The sequence below is a fragment of the Diceros bicornis genome, chromosome 34, assembly GCF_020826845.1.
Source record: "Diceros bicornis minor isolate mBicDic1 chromosome 34, mDicBic1.mat.cur, whole genome shotgun sequence".
NCBI classification, from domain to species: Eukaryota; Metazoa; Chordata; class Mammalia; order Perissodactyla; family Rhinocerotidae; genus Diceros; species Diceros bicornis.
The window spans coordinates 12,859,278-12,875,048 of record NC_080773.1 but is presented as its reverse complement, the minus strand read 5'-3'; the positions used below and the strand labels follow the sequence as shown (position 1 = coordinate 12,875,048).

Here is a 15,771-nt window from a genome sequence, read left to right as displayed (position 1 = left end):
CGTGTGTTCAATGCCACTAGGGGTGCATCAGCCAGATCCAGATTGGGGAACTCGCCAGGACAAAAGAGCTGGGTCTTCAGCAAAAATGGTAAGAAAAAAAAAAAAAGAGCTGAAGGGAGAAACCTATAGGTTAAGAGATTTAAAAGACATGTCCATCAATTGCAATGAATCCACCTTATTTGGGTCTTGATTCAAATAAATTACTAACAATTTTATGACCTTTATGAGACAATTGGAAATGTGGATACCAACCAGATATTTGATGATTTTAAGGAATTATTCTTCATTTTCTTGGTGTGACAATGGTATTCAGGTTATGGTTCTCTTTAAGAGTTTTTATCTTTTGGGGAAATATATTGAAATATTTACTGAGTAAATGAAACGATGTCTGGGATTTGCTTCAAAATTATGCAGGAGGGGTGGGGTGGGGTGGGTGTAAGTGAAGCTGAATTGGCATGAGTTAACAATTGTTGGGGCCGGCCTGGTAGCGCAAGCAGTTAAGCGTGCGCGCTCCGCTTCGGCCGCCCGGGGTTTGCAGGTTCGGATCCCAGGCGCGCACCGACACACCGCTTGTCAGGCCATGCTGTGGTGGCGTCCCCTATAAAGTAGAGGAAGATGGGCATGGATGTTAGCTCAGGGCCAGTCTTCCTCAGCAAAAAGAGGAGGATTGGCAGATGTTAGCTCAGGGCTGATCTTCCTCACAAAAAAAAAACAATTATTGAAGCTAGGTGATGGGGACTTGGGGGTTCATTATACCATTCTGTCTACTTTCGTTTAAGTTTTAAGTTTCCCTAACAAAAAGTACTTTTTAGAGAACGGAATCAGACTGTGGGTATTCTAGGGCTTGCCTCTTCACTCAACATTATGTTTCAAAGATGCACTCATGTCCTAGCTGCTGTTCATCCAATTTTCACTTCTGCGTAGTCTTCCCATGCATGAATATAGCACCATTTTCTCATTTTGGTGACACTAGATATTTGAGTTGTTTTTAGTTTTTTGCTATTACAAGCCATGCTGCTATGAACATTTTTGCACGTGTCTCCTGGGATGCAGGTGCATGTATTTCTGTAGGATACACATACCTGGAGTGGAACTGCTGGGTCATAGGGTAGGCATGTACGGAGCAATGCCAAATTACTCCAAACTGTTTGTAGCAAGTTACACCTCTCTATCAGCATTTATGCTGCTCCACATCCCTGCCAACACTTGCTATTTTCAGACTCCTTAGCTTTCTTCCTAATCTAGTGGGTTAATGGTATTTCATACAGTCTTAATCAGCATTTCCTTGAGGTTGAGCATGTTTTCATGTGCTTATCGGCCATTGATTCTGCGATTGCTTATTCATGTCTTTTGCCCATTTGCTATTGAGCGAACTGTTGTTTATTTATAGGAGCTCTTCATATATTCTGAATACTAATCTTTTGAGAGGCAACATAGTATAATCGGTAAGACACACCACTGGATTCAAATCCTGATTCTGCAACTGTGAGATCACAGACAAACACCACACTTCTCTGTACCTCAGTTTCCTCATCTGTAAAATGGGGTTACTGTAAACTTTACCTCTTGCTAGGGACTGAATGTGTTCCCGCAAAATTCATATGTTGAAGCTGTAACCCACAATGAGATGGTATTAAGAGGTTGGGCCTCTGGGAGGTAATTAGGTGAGGTCATGAGGGTGGGGCCTCCACGATGGGATTAGTGCCCTTATAAGAAGAGGAAGAGACACCAGAATTCTCTGTCTCCACCATGGGAAGATACAGCAAGAAGGTGGCTGTCTGCCAGCCGTAATAATATCTGCTCTCTCTCTGTGGTGCGTCTTTTCATTTTCATGGGAGTGTTTTAGGCAGAATTTTTTTTTTAATGGCTCAGGTGCAGCCTTAACTTGGTGAAGGAGGAACACTCTCCACGTCGCCCAGTAGGTAAGGAGGCGGGGTGGAAAGGGAGTTGGCACCAGGTCCCTTACTCCACGGCTGTGTCAGATCCCTTACTCCAAAGGGCATTGATGTCCTGGACATTCCCATGCCAACTACTGAATTAGGAAGGTTTCTTTTGGTTGCCAGTGAAAAAAAATAAAATAAAAACTGGGAAAAAGAGAGGAGCAGAATTGATTGACTCCTTTGGTGTAAAAGTCTGGTTTCAACACACCCGGATTGAGGGGTTCTGTGCTCGTGGGAATCTTGTCTCTCCCCGTCGCCTGGCTCCGCTTTGCTCACCGTTGTCCTCATTCTCAGGCAGGGTCTCCCGACAAAGAAGTGGCCAAGGTGAGCCCCGCCACTCCGCGCTTACATCCCTCCAGCTTAGTGGCCCCAGGAAAAGAGAAGCCCCGCCGTGGTCCCCGGCCCGGAACGAGGGGGTGTGGCCAGGGGCGTGGCCAGGGGCTGCGCTGCTCCGATTGGCTGGTCTGGGTTCGATGGACTCCCCTGGAGCTGGGGGGGCCGGGCCCGCCCTAGCAGAGCCACGTGGCTTGAGAATAAGGGACCGGTGGGTCCCCACAACATAATGAGGATGCTGGTTCCAGAAAAAGAGCTGGGCTCTCAAAGCAACAGACATCCACTACAATGGTATCAATGCGTTTTTCTCACGTTGGCCAGGGAAAGCGTATTTGGGACCCGGGATGTAAGGGGTCATGAGTGATAATCAAGGGAACTCTTGTTTGTAGGGTGTGACTAGAGCCCTGGAACGTGGCAGCCGACAGGGAGCCAGAAGAGCAGCAGCCAGGAGGGGCCTGCAGATGAAGGCAGTGACGAATGGCCCGATGATCTGACAGGCAGTTTTCACAGGTCTTTGTCACCTGGTCACTGCAAGAGTCAGTCAGATTTTATTAAAAGCTTCCTCCTACTGTTGGTGGTGCGTTGGGGCAAACAAAGGGGAGAAAGCTGTGACCTTGTGGAGTGGGAATGTGAAGAACAGATAGTGGGATGGCAGAGGTGACCGTGGGAAGTGGCAGAAACAGCGGCCACAGCCAGAGGTGACAGGTGACCAGGGATGGAACCTCAGCACGTGGTCATAACATCCAACCAGCGCTGAGCCCCTACTGAATCAGGCACTGCTCTGAACGTGTCCCACATGTTAACTCATTGACTTCTCTCAACAAGCCTCCGAGGGAAGTCCCATTATTACCCCCATTGTAGAGATGAGGAAACTGAGGCACAGAGAGGTTAAGTGACTTGCCCAAAATGCATGGTTCTAAGTGGCAGAGCTAGGATTTGAACCCTCTGGCTCCTAACCCTGGCACATGTTCATAACCACTGTCACCTGCCTCACATGGGGGGGGAGCAGTCCTGGCAATTCTAAGGGAAGAAAATCTGTCTTATAACCCCCTTTTGGTGGCCACACAGCCAGGGACTCAGACAACATCTGTTGGTCGATTTGGAGGGAAGGATGGGGTGAGCAGGCTGAGGTGACAGGAGGAGGGAGACGGGGGCCCTGACGGCTCAGGGTCTCGCTGCAGGGGATTGAGGAGTTACAAGGACAGAGAGAGGAATGGAGAGGGACAGACGGTGAGGCCTGCACGAGACAGCCAGCCACAGAGGGAAACAGAGACATAGAAAGAGATACCAAGAGACAGGGATGGAGACAGAGCAAGTCACAGACAGATACAGACAGAGAGAAAGACAAAAGGAGACAACAGAGAGAGACAGTGAGGCTGAGACGGAGCAGAGACATGGATGGCAGGCGCTGAGAGAAGCTGTCAGATGGAGAGACAGGGAGAGATACAGACACAGCGGTAAACACGCCCCTCTCCCCATCCCTGCCCTCCTCAGCCCCACAGAGGGGGATACGCAGGGGCAGGCTGGCAGAAAGTCACCCCCTACACTGACCTTCTAGGCACTCCCACAGTGGCAGCCGGTCCTCCCTCAGCTCTGCCCGCCTTCCTTCCTGCTGCTGGCCAAGCCCATTAAGCTGCTACCCTGGCCACAACTGAAGGCCCCACGCCCTGGGGAGGAAACCACTCATGAGGCGTCCCTGTCCCCCGCACCCAAACCGTCAATTAGTATTAACGAGGGAAGGCTCCTCAAGCCTAGAGACCCCCAGTGGGGTCAGATGGAGAGGAAGCTCCGCCCCCTGTGACTCATGAGGTTAAAGGGCTTGGGGCCAGCCTGTGAGCCCAGAGTGTCGGGATGGCTTGTGGCAGCGGGAGGGTCACCATCCAGCTGGTGGATGAGGAGGCAGGGCCTGGAACCAGGGGCCCAAAGCCCTTTCGGGGCCAGAGCTACGAGGCAATCCGAGTGGGCTGCCTGGATGAGGGGGTTCTCTTCTGCGATCCCTACTTCCCTGCTGGGCCTGATGCCCTTGGCTATGACAAGCTGGGCCCGGACTCGGAGAAGACCAAAGGGGTGAAATGGATGCGGCCCCATGTAAAGTGTGGCTGGGGGCCTGGACTCCTGGGTCTGAGGGAGGAGGGGCTGGGGATCTGGACCCCTGGGTCTGAGGGAGGAGGGGCTGGGGGCCTGGACCCCTGGGTCTGAGGGAGGAGGGGCTGGGGACCTGGACCCCTGGTCTGAGGGAGGAGGGGCTGGGGATCTGGACTCCTGGTCTGAGGGAGGAGGGGCTGGGAATCTGGACCCCTGGTCTGAGGGAGGAGGGGCTGGGGGCCTGGACTCCTGGGTCTGAGGGAGGAGGGGCTGGGGATCTGGACTCCTGGTCTGAGGGAGGAGGGGCTGGGGGGCTGGACTCCTGGTCTGAGGGAGGAGGGGCTGGGGGGCTGGACTCCTGGTCTGAGGGAGGAGGGGCTGGGGGGCTGGACTCCTGGTCTGAGGGAGGAGGGGCTGGGGGCCTGGACTCCTGGTCTGAGGGAGGAGGGGCTGGGGGCCTGGACTCCTGGTCTGAGGGAGGAGGGGCTGGGGATCTGGACTCCTGGTCTGAGGGAGCAGGGGCTGGGGATCTGGACTCCTGGTCTGAGGGAGGAGGGGTCACGGTGGGGCCAGCTCAGAGCAGGCTCAGGCATCTGGGTGGGTGGGGGGAGGCCCGGGACGCCAGACGCGTGCCCACAGACTTTACAAGCCTCTCCCGGGCTGGAGGCGCTCGTTACTCCGGGGCAGTGACGGCAGGAGAGGACCAGGCGTCTGACCTCCCAGTGGCCCCCTCCCTCCCTTCTCTGGCTGAGGCCTGGAATCCCCCATCACCCCCAGGAGTTTTGTGCTGAGCCCCAGTTCATCTGTGAGGACATGCGCCGGACAGACGTGTGTCAGGGTAGCCTGGGTGAGACCCCCGACCCATCCTGAGCCCCCACATCAGCTGGGACCCTGACAGCTCCAGCCCTCTGTCTCCCCCCTCCCCGTCCCTCAGTCTCCCCCTCAGTCTCCCCCTTTCCACCCTCACCCAGTCCTAGCCTTTCCTCCCAGGTAACTGCTGGTTCCTCGCGGCCGCGGCCTCCCTCACTCTGTACCCCCGACTCCTGTGCCGGGTGGTCCCCCCTGGACAGGGTTTCCAGGACGGCTATGCAGGTGCCTTCCACTTCCAGGTAAAGCTTTGTTCCTCTGTCTGTGCCTCAGTTTCCCCCATGGTGACATGGATTTCACAGTTGACACTGTCCCCTTGGGTTTGTAATCCTTGGCCTAGTGCGGCAGGGTCAGGGGTCAGGGATCAGAAGCTGAGGCCCAGGCAGGGCTTGAAGTCGGAGGTCGGAGGTCGAGCCTGGGTCCCGCCCCCTCTCCCGCCAGCTCTGGCAGTTCGGCCGCTGGGTGGATGTCGTGGTGGACGACAGGCTGCCCGTGCGTGAGGGGAAGCTGATGTTCGTGCGCTCGGACCAGCGGAACGAGTTCTGGGCCCCGCTCCTGGAGAAGGCGTACGCCAAGTAAGGACTGCAGGGCCCCGTGGCAGCCCCCAGGCCCAGCCAGCAGCCCCAAGCCACCAGGGAGCCCCAGAGCCTCTGGAATCTTCTAGACACCCCACCAAGGATCCCAAACCAAGTCACAGCCTCGGGACCCTAATGTCACATTCTCCCCTGAGGACCTCCAAATAGACACCTCCCTCCATCGTCATGTCACACGGAGCATCCCTAGAGACCTAGCAGACACCCATTATCCTTACGGAGCCTGAGATCTCATTTATCAGGCCCTAGAGTCACCAAATCTGAGATTTATCCCCTTGGGGGCCTGTAATCTCAGACGGTCTCTCCTGATCCATCGAGAAACCCAAAGCATCGCCGAAATATTGAGTGTGGTCCCCGGGACCCTCACATCTTTGTTTTTTCCCATCCTGCAGCTCTGAGATCCCTGACAAGCCCACAGGGATTACCTGCAAAGCAGACATCACACAGAGAGTCAGAGTTGCAGACACAGACCCAGGATGCCCAGAATTCTGACAGCCCAAGACCCCCAAATCACAGTCCTGGTGGCCCCAGGGACCAGAAGCCCGATTTCTAAGGGCTTCTAGAATTTGCCGCAGTCCCCACCTTGAGAGTTTGCAAATTTCAGGGATAGCCCTGGGACCTCACACCCTGGGACAAAGGCCCCCCAGATCCCAGGGGTTGCCCGAGATGCTTGCACATGCCTCAGACACCCCCACCCCAACCTGCTCCCACAGGCTCCACGGCTCCTATGAGGTGATGCGAGGTGGCCACATGAATGAGGCTTTCGTGGACTTCACAGGCGGCGTGGGTGAGGTGCTCTACCTGAGGCAAGACAGCCCAGGCCTCTTCTCCGCCCTGCGCCATGCCCTGGCCAAGGAGTCCCTCGTGGGTGCCACTGCCCTGGTGAGAAAGTCAGAATCCCATGGAGACCCCCCACCAGGACCAGAGCACAGTCATGGCTGGAGGGGAGATGCATCCTAAGTCCTCCTTTCTGCTTTCACTGTTGGCTTATTCCCTCTCACAAATCAAACACGAGCAAGTCAAAAGGATTCTCAGAACTAACCATGCTTGCTTCAGGCATAGCTGGATCCAGGTGCTCAATGGATGTTGCAAATGTGTTTTTCTATTCCTGGTTCTCAGTTAGCTTCACTCTCAGGCAGACTTTCCCATCATAGGCACAAAAGGGGCCCCCACAGCTGCAGATACCTCCCACCACCTGGAGGGTTAAAAAAAAAACAAAGTGCCTCTTTCTGAGAATTTCAGCAAAAGTCCCAGGATTGATTTTCATGGGCTCAGCTTGGGTCATATGTTCATCTGTGACCCAATCACATATTCATTCATTGAGTCGGTCTAACTCATCCACTCATTCATTTACTTAATCCTCTACTCAGTTACTGATTCTCTTTGTTGTGTGTGTTTCTCTGCCTCTTCCCATCTCTCTGTTTCTGTGTTTCTCTTTGTCTCTATGTCTCTCTCTCCTTCTCTTTCCATCTATTTTTGTCTGGTCTCCATCTGCCTCTCTCTCTTTCATCTCTTGTCTTCACTCACCAACTCCCACACCCTCTCCAAGCCCTGTGCCATTCAACTGGGGGCTCTGGTTGACTCGTGCTTTGGTGGCAGGAGGTGGGGGGGCAGAGAGGAGCAGCCACTCTCCTGTCCCCCACTGTGGCCTTACCGTCCCCTGTCCTCCGCCCAGAGTGATCGGGGCGAGTACCGAACAGAAGATGGGCTGGTGAAGGGACACGCGTATTCAGTCACGGGCACGCACAAGGTGAGTGTCCCTTTGGGTGGGCTGGCAGGGGGTGTCCCAGTGTCACCCCCCTGCTGACGATGCCGCCCTCAGGTGTCCCTGGGCTTCACCAATGTGCGGCTGCTGCGGCTGCGGAACCCATGGGGCCGCGTGGAGTGGACTGGGGCCTGGAGCGACAGGTGGGATGGATCTGCGGGGGGTGGAGGGTTTGCCCACCCCCGCCTACCCCTCACACCCCAGTCTCCCCAGTTGCCCACGCTGGGACACGCTCCCCACCGAGTGGCGAGACGCCCTGCTGGTGAAGAAAGAGGATGGCGAGTTCTGGTGAGTGGGGCAGGTCCCAGCCCCACCTCAGGGGGAAGGGGGGCACCAGGCCAGTGGGGCTCAGGGTGGGGGCGTCTTGCTTGCCGGGATGCGGCAGAAGTGTGTGGGGAGAAACTGCCCCTATCAGTGGTAATTGGGGGATTGAGTTCTATTTGGGGAGTCAAGGAAGAATTGGTAGTAATATTAGGGAAATTTGGAGGAATAGTAACCTTTGGGTGATTAAAGGGGGTGGGGTAACATTTAGGGCAATTGAGGGGGGCTAGGTGACATCTGGGCATTTCTTGTGACTTGGCAATATTAAGGGGTGGAAGGATACTTGTTGGTAATTGAGAGTCTGAGGATCTTGATTTTGGCGGCTGAAGGCAATGTGACAATATTTGGGGGCAGTTTGTAGATCTCGGCTGTCTGGTGCATTTCTGAGGACTTGGAGAAATCGGGGGGAACTGGGGGCTCAGTGACTGGGGGTCATTTCTGGAGACGTGGTATTATTTGGGGGACTGAAGGGTACTTGGCAATATTTAAGGAATTTGGGGGGCTTTGTGACTTGGGGGGTCTGAGATATCTGGGAGACCGGGGCGGGGGGGGGGGTCTGACGGCGGCCCCTGCCAGGATGGAGCTGCGGGACTTCCTCCGCCACTTCGACACCGTCCAGATCTGCTCGCTGAGCCCGGAGGTGCTGGGCCCGAGCCCGGCGGGAGGCGGCTGGCACATCCACACCTTCCACGGCCGCTGGGTGCGCGGCTTCAACTCTGGCGGGAGCCAGCCCGGCGCCGGTGAGGCCCGGGGGCCCTGGGAGGCTAGCCGGGGGGCTATGGCTGGCCCGGGAACCCCATTTCTTTCTCCTCTGTTAGAAACCTTCTGGACCAACCCCCAGTTCCGGCTGACGCTGCTGGAGCCCGATGAGGAGGACGAGGACGAGGAGGGGCCCTGGGGGAGCTGGGGGGCAGCAGGGGCGCGGGGCCCTGCGCAGGGGGGCCGCACCCCCAGGTGCACTGTCCTCCTGTCGCTCATCCAGCGGAACCAGCGGCGCCTGAGGGCCCAGGGCCTCACCTACCTCACCGTGGGCTTCCACGTCTTCCAGGTGGGCCCCCCGGCTGAGCAGAGGCAGCAAGGCGCAGGGAGGCACGGAGGGGCAGGGGGCCAAGAGGGGATCCGAGGGGTAGAGGATGGGGGACAAGGGTCAGAGACGGGGAGAGAGCCGAGAGAATCAGAAGGAGGGTCAGGGAGAGAGCCAGGGGCTAGAGAGGGCACAGAGAGGCTGGGGCTCAGAAGAGGGAGAAGATGAGGGGTCAGAAAGGAGTCAGAGGGCCGGCCCCATGGCTTAGCGGTTGAGTGCGCGCGCTCTGCTGCTGGCGACCCGGGTTCGGATCCCAGCGCGCACTGACTAACCGCTTGTCAGGCCATGCTGTGGCGGCGGCCCATGTAAAGTGGAGGAAGGTGGGCACGGATGTTAGCCCAGGGCCAGTCTTCCTCAGCAAAAAGAGGAGGATTGGCATGGATGTTAGCTCAGGGCTGATCTTCCTCACAAAAAAAAAAAAAAAAGGAGTCAGAGAAAGGGCTGGGGACTGAGCTTCGAGGGGGACGGGGACCAAGGAGCAGAGGAGGTACTTGAGGGCACAGCGGGGACAGGGTGGGGGTGGTCCAGGAGGAGCTGGGACCCGCACGGAGGGGCAGGGGCTTAATGAGGGTGGCATGGGAAGAACAGAGAGGGAGGGGTCTGGGAGGTGGAGGCTGTGGAGGGGGCAGGGTGGGGACTCTGAGGAGTGGCTGCGGCCCCCTGGCCCTGTCTTCCCTTTCTCTTCCTTCTCACAGATCCCAGAGGAGGTGGGTCCCCAGACTCCATCCATCCCTGAACCAGCCCCCAGGGCTCGGACTGCCCGCGCGGGGGGCAGGGCGGGTGATGGGTGGGGGAGTGGGTTTGGACAGGGCGCCCTGCAGCGTGCGGTGGGTGGGTCGGAGGGCCGGGGGGAGGGGGCCGGGGGGTGGACTGGGGCGTCGTGGTCACGCCGGCTCGGCCCCCCAGCTGCTGGGCCTCTGGGACTCCCCGCGCAGCCGCGCGCTCCTGCCGGGCCTGCTGCGCGCCGACCGCTCGCCCTTCTGCGCGCGCCGCGACGTGAGCCGCCGCTGCCGCCTGCGCCCCGGCCACTACCTGGTGGTGCCCAGCGCTGCCCGCGCCGGCGACGAGGCCGACTTCACGCTGCGCGTCTTCTCCGAGCGCCGCCACGCCGCCCGGTGAGCCGGGCCCCCCACCCGCCCTGGGGACCCCCAGACCCGCCAGAGCCCCGTAGCCCCGCTTCCCGGGCCCCCCGGAATCCCAGCCCCGCGTGCATCAGCCCAGAGCCCTCAGGATCCCACCTAGACCCCACTGATTCCTCGGCTGAGACCCCGCGCGCCCCACAGCCCCAGTCCCGCGCTGAGCAGCCCCCCACTCCCGTCTGTCATTTGCAGGGAGGTCGACGACGTGATCAGCGCCGACCTGCGCGCCCTCGCGGTGAGGGGCTGCCCTGGGAGGAGGCACGACGGGAGTGGGGAGGGGGGAGTTGAGTTCTGGCCAAGACTCCCCCCACCCCACAGGTCCCCTCCGTTCCCCTGGAGCTGGGGTTGGAGCAGCTGTTTCAGGAGCTGGCAGGAGAGGTGAGGATGGGGGACAGGGTTAAGGGGGTCCCACCCCTCCCCTTGAGCCCCTCCCTCGTCCTGGATGTCTCATTTTGCTTTAGTTTCTCCCTCTCTCTCTCTCTCTCAGCTTAAATCTCATGACCTTCTTGTCTGGAAGTGCTCACAGCTCTTCCCTGCCCCAGGGCCTTTGTTCAAGTCTGTCCCTCTGCCGGGACCACCTTCTCTCCCTTCACACCCTCTGCCTGGCTAAGGCCTCATCTTTCTAATGTGCCCCTTCTGGAAGCTCTCCTGCCCCTCCCCCAGGCTGGTCAGCTCCCACAGCCCACTGTCTCCCCAGTGCAGCCCTGACCACTCTCCCTCCCTGGACCATCAGCTCTGAAAGGGCAGGCCCGGGGTTATTTCACTGCCCAGCGTGCTGTTTGGGCCAGGCTCCGAGCTGTTTGTTGAGTGGCTGTCTGAGTGAATGGCCTCACAACCAGCTCTCTCTGTGACCAGGAGGAAGAACTCAGTGCTCCTCAGCTCCAGACCTTACTAAGCATTGCCCTGGAGCCTGGTGAGTTGGGGGCCAGAGTGGACCCCTGTGTGTGTTAATCCATGATGCTGCTGGGACTCAGCTGGCAGCATCTCCCCATGTGTGGGTCCTGTGGTAGGACTCGGGGCCAAGGCCAGGATCATTCATAAGCCCCCCTCCTCTAAGGGGAAGGCAGGGAGGGTAGCTGCCGTGAACACAGACTTGGAACCCCCTTACCTGGGTTCACTTGGCTCTCTGTGCCTCAGTGTCCCTAAAATGGGGGTAGCAATAATCCCTAGCATTTACAATGACAGCTGGCACCCAGGAAGTTCCGGTGTTTTCTTTTGTTTCCTGTAGCCAGGGCCCACGCCCGGCCCCCGGCAGAGCTCGGAGTGAGGACCTGCGAGCAGCTGCTGCAGTGTTTTGGGGTACATGATGGGGCAGTGTCTGGGGAGGCAGGATGGGGATGCGGGGGCCTCTGCCCCCATTTTGGTGACATTGCCTTTAACCAGATGCCCCCTCCCCAGCACGGGGGGAGCCTGGCCCTGCACCACTTCCAGCAGCTCTGGCATCACCTCCTGGAGTGGCAGGTAAGATGCGGGCTGGGCGGGGCACCCTCCTCCCGGAGGGACAGACACCCTTACTAATAGAGACATAGGTGCTCTGTGGGCCAGCAGGGCCCCAGGGAGATGCGGGAACTGGACCACCCCACGCCAGTTGGGAGGGATCTGGCTGGGACGTCCCTGCCCATCCACCCCTGCGTGGTCCCTCTAGGGGCACTAAATACTCTGAGGTCGAGAGCACAGGGCCTGGCGGCGGGGGGTGGGGGTGGGAGGGCTGACCCGTACCTGCCTCCCCGCCCAGGCCACGTTCGACAGGTTCGACGAGGACGCCTCAGGAACCATGAACTCCTACGAGCTGAGGCTGGCGCTGAATGCGGCAGGTGTGGACGGGGTCCTGGGGGGCCCTGGGATGGGATCTGCTCCCCCCATCCTGTCCCTTTGGAGTCCCGGCTGCCCCCGGCCATCCACAGAGCCCACATCTTGGTTTGTTGCCAGCTCTGGGCAGGGCCTGGGTGACCCAGAGAGGCAAATGGGGAGAAAATCCTCTGTGTGGAGAGAAGCGGGTGTGAGGGGGTGGGCCTGGGAGGGCACGGGGGAGGGGAAGATGAGGGAGGCTGGGGGCCCGCGTCTGAGGCTCCAGCCCCCAGGGCACCGCGAGTGTCCCGGAATCCCTCTGAGTTTGGATTGGAATCCTAACTCTACTGACTTACTCCTCGGGTGGCCCGGGCTGGTGAGCCCAGCTCCTTGAGCCTCCGTTTCCCTCTCTGTAAGGTGGCTCCTACCCGGGGTGGCTGGGAGGAGCCTGCGGAAGGAAGCCCGTCGGGCTGGTGCTGGAGGGATGCCCTACCGCAACCGTGTGCCCAGGGCCCAGAGAAAGGCGGCGTCCTCCCGGGGAGGAAGAACAGCCCCTTCCGCCTGCGTGGAGCCAGAGCCACGCTTTTCCTGGGCTCCAAAGCAAGTTAGAGAGGTGCAGGCGTGCACCCGCCCTTGGCCTTGTGTGGGGGCTGGAGGGGCGACCGAGATCGGACACGGAACTCCCGGGTCCGCCACCCGACCCGGGCTTGTCTGCCACAGCCAAGTGAAGCGTGAGACGTGGGAGATGGGAGGCTGGGAGGGGCCTGGGACCCAGAGTCTGAGTCAGAAGGAGACCCCGAGGGGGCAGGTCCAAGGTCCAGGGACACACAAGAAAAGGAAGGAGCCCACCAGAGGGGGAGAGGTGGAGTCCGAGAGCAGAAGATCGGGAGACGTGAGATGGTGAGAATGGGAGTTGGACCGACAGGAGCAGAGGCCGAAGGACAAGGGGAGCTTTTGAGGTCTGTACCGTCCGTTCAGCATTACTGAGCCTGGGACGTGCCCAGAGTGATTCTAGGCAGGAGAAAAATGGTGAAGTGCTCTGGAGGGCCGACGCTCTGGGGTCGCAGACAGACTGCAAACAAGAACCTCTAGGGCTGTGGCAGAAAAAGAAAACAGGCCGGGGCGCCAGGGCGTGTAGGAGTGGGGTGCGGTCTGGGACAGGCGGTCAGGGAGGGCCTCATGGAGAAGGTGATGTTTGAGCAGAGACGTGAAGGAAGGGGAGTGAGCCTTGGGGTCACTGGGACAAGAGGGGTCCAGACAGAGGGAACAGCCAGTGCAAAGGCCCTGAGGTGGGAATGTGCAGCCCTGTTGGAATAGCTTCGAAGAGGCTGGTGTGGAGGCAGTGAAGTGAACGAGGGGCCCAGTGATGAAGGTGAGGATAGGGGACCAGTGTGGCTGGAGGAACAGGAGGCTGGGGAGTGGGAGGTGGTCAGAGAGGAAAGATTGGTGGGGGGTTGCAGTAGAGCCCCATGAGGACTCGGGAGGACTCCAGCTCTTTATACATATGAGAGGGAGGAGGGACAGGCAAGTCCAAGGATCAGGGCACGTAGAGCTGGAGCCCACAGGCAGGGGAAGATTTGCGCTGTGTGTGGAGGAGGCAGTGCCACAGGCCAGGAGGAAGCCAGCTCCGGGGAGCCCAGGGGCAGGCGGGCAGTCTCGGGGTGGGGGGACTGGTGGGAGAAATAACCTGCTCAATTCAACTGAGTCACGTTCTGCGCTCCACAAACATCCCTGCACACCCGCTCTGCGTCCCCCCCCCCCGTGCCAGCTGATGCTGGGGACTCAGTGGGGACCAGAGACCCTTCCCTGAGCTCCCACGCTTCTAGTCCAGGGGCAGCCAGAGCCGCCAATGACAGTGACAGCCCAGAGGGGTCAGGCCCAGGACGAGGGAGGCACAGGGAGCCGTGGGAGCCCAGAGGAGGTCTCGACGCTGCGTGCTGGGGGGTATCTGAGAGGGCTTCCTGAAGGAGGGGTGTCCTAAGAGTAGGATGCTCTGGGCCGAGAGAACAAGGTGTTCTGGGCAGAGGAAACAGCAGGTGCAGAGGAGGCAAGGAGGGGAGCGGGAGACGAGGTGTGGCCGGCGAGGCCACCGGGCCGCTGAGGACAATGGGGTCCCTGGGGAGGGGGAACCAGGAGCTCATGGTCACCAGGGCCCAGGGAACGAGGTAAGGGGTTCCACGAGGTCCAGGGGAGGCCCCCTCACCAGGCAGCACAAGACACACGAGCCACGACAGCACTCACAGGCAGCCAGCAGCTGAGGGTCCTTCAGCCTCCGTGGCTGGGGGTGCCCGCAGCCCAGGGCACAGCATCCCCCGCAATCCCGAGGGCAGAGGAAGGCCAGAGGGAGAGCGACCTGGGGGAGGTCACACGGCCAGGGCGGGGCCGCGGCCCCTAAAACAAGGCACAGTGTGTGACGGCTCTGACCCGTGTTTGTTAAATGAGTGTATGCACAGAAGGGGGGCAGCAGGAGCCCACGTGCTGACCCTCAGCTCTGTTTCTCTGGACACGTGGGCATGGAGTCACCATACAGCCTCGGGTCTTGGAGGGTCACCTGTGACACTGTTTCTAGCTTTTAAACGCCTCTGTTGAGAGTCCTCATCAGAGCTGACTTCTAAACTGGGGAAGTCGCCCGAGATGGAGCATAACGCAGTCGACTCCGGGTGGGACTGACAACCGTGTTCTGCTGCAGAGAACATTCTCCAGTGTCCACCAGCAGAGATTCCGCATAAAGGACTCGTAACATGGACCCAGTGTGATGTTCCCAACACTGTTCTCTCCGTGTAACAGCTTCACAGCCTTGCGGGCTCAGGGCTGTCCGAGTCCCCATTTGACAGATGAGGAAACCGAGGCCCAGAGTGCAGGGAGCAGTCCGTGGCCACACAGCTGGGACGTGAGGGTGGGAACAGGCCCCTGTGGTGCGTGTCTCCCCTGGGGAGTCAGATGCAATGCTGAGGTGGGGGCCTGGGCTCAGGGGCCGCCTCCCCCCAGGCTTCCACCTGAACAACCAGCTGACCCAGGCCCTGACCAGCCGCTACCGGGACAGCCGCCTGTGCGTGGACTTCGAGCGCTTCGTGTCCTGTGTGGCTCAGCTCACCTGCATCTTCCGTGAGTGCCCCCGCGGGGGCAGAGGGAGGGGCTCCCCGCAGGGGGCTGGGCTGGTGGGCGCTCACCCCACCCCCTCTGTACAGGCCACTGCAGCCAGCAGCTGGATGGGGGCGAGGGGGTCGTGTGCCTGACCCACAGACAGGTGAGCCCAGGCTGAGGGGGAGGGCGGCACGGGGTCCCAGGAGACCCCCGCCTAAGCCGGCTGTCTTCTTTCGCCCAGTGGATGGAGGTGGCCACCTTCTCCTAGGATCTCCACTCAGAGCACCTGCTGCCGGAGGCCCTGCCTTTCCCCTCCCCCAGCCTGGACCAGGGTTTATTCCGCAGGGCGGGGGATCTGAGCACAACCACCCTCCTCCTGCCCCTCCACCTCCCTGCCTGGCTGGGGGCCGATGCTCTGACGTTAAGCGTGGTTCAGAGCATGGGCTCGGGTGCCAGCCTGCCTGGAGGTGATTTCTGGCCCCGACACTCGCCAGCTGGGCGGCACTGGGCCAGTCACCACACCTCTCTGGGCTCTGCTCTCACCTGTAAACGGGATGGCCACAGGGCCTTTGTGGTGCGGGCTACACACCAATTACTCGCTCAGAACAGTGCCTGGCCCCGAGTGGGTTCCCGGCAGCACTCATTTTTACACACTCAGAGAAACAGGGACTGTGCCCCCCCAGGCCCCACCTTGCTCTGGGCAGAGGTGTTCCATCATTGCTCTCCTAAAAGGCAGAGAATGGAGACAGGAGAGAGAAAAAGAGAGGACACT

General features: G+C 59.4%; 1 protein-coding gene across 1 annotated transcript; it reads left to right on the top strand.

The window, feature by feature from the left end:
- The first annotated feature begins 4,124 nt into the window (after nucleotides 1–4,124).
- Nucleotides 4,125–15,725, top strand: CAPN12 (calpain 12). Its single transcript, XM_058529261.1, has 21 exons — nucleotides 4,125–4,361; nucleotides 5,136–5,205; nucleotides 5,349–5,467; nucleotides 5,667–5,800; nucleotides 6,532–6,700; nucleotides 7,494–7,568; nucleotides 7,641–7,726; nucleotides 7,797–7,871; nucleotides 8,481–8,644; nucleotides 8,723–8,952; nucleotides 9,684–9,695; nucleotides 9,895–10,103; nucleotides 10,320–10,362; nucleotides 10,446–10,505; nucleotides 10,983–11,040; nucleotides 11,356–11,426; nucleotides 11,526–11,588; nucleotides 11,863–11,941; nucleotides 14,904–15,020; nucleotides 15,104–15,162; nucleotides 15,241–15,725. Exons 1-21 carry the CDS (start codon nucleotides 4,125–4,127, stop codon nucleotides 15,265–15,267), a joined length of 2,157 nt encoding a protein of 718 aa, XP_058385244.1. The 3' UTR covers nucleotides 15,268–15,725.
- Nucleotides 15,726–15,771: the final 46 nt, after the last annotated feature.

Bases quoted from the DNA above. Each gene is read 5' to 3' on its own strand.
- CAPN12 (XM_058529261.1), top strand. From the start codon at position 4,125: ATGGCTTGTGGCAGCGGGAGGGTCACCATCCAGCTGGTGGATGAGGAG. The intron at 7,872-8,480 runs GTGAGTGGGGCA...GGCCCCTGCCAG, and splicing joins AAAGAGGATGGCGAGTTCTG to GATGGAGCTGCGGGACTTCC. The intron at 11,589-11,862 runs GTAAGATGCGGG...CTCCCCGCCCAG, and splicing joins ATCACCTCCTGGAGTGGCAG to GCCACGTTCGACAGGTTCGA.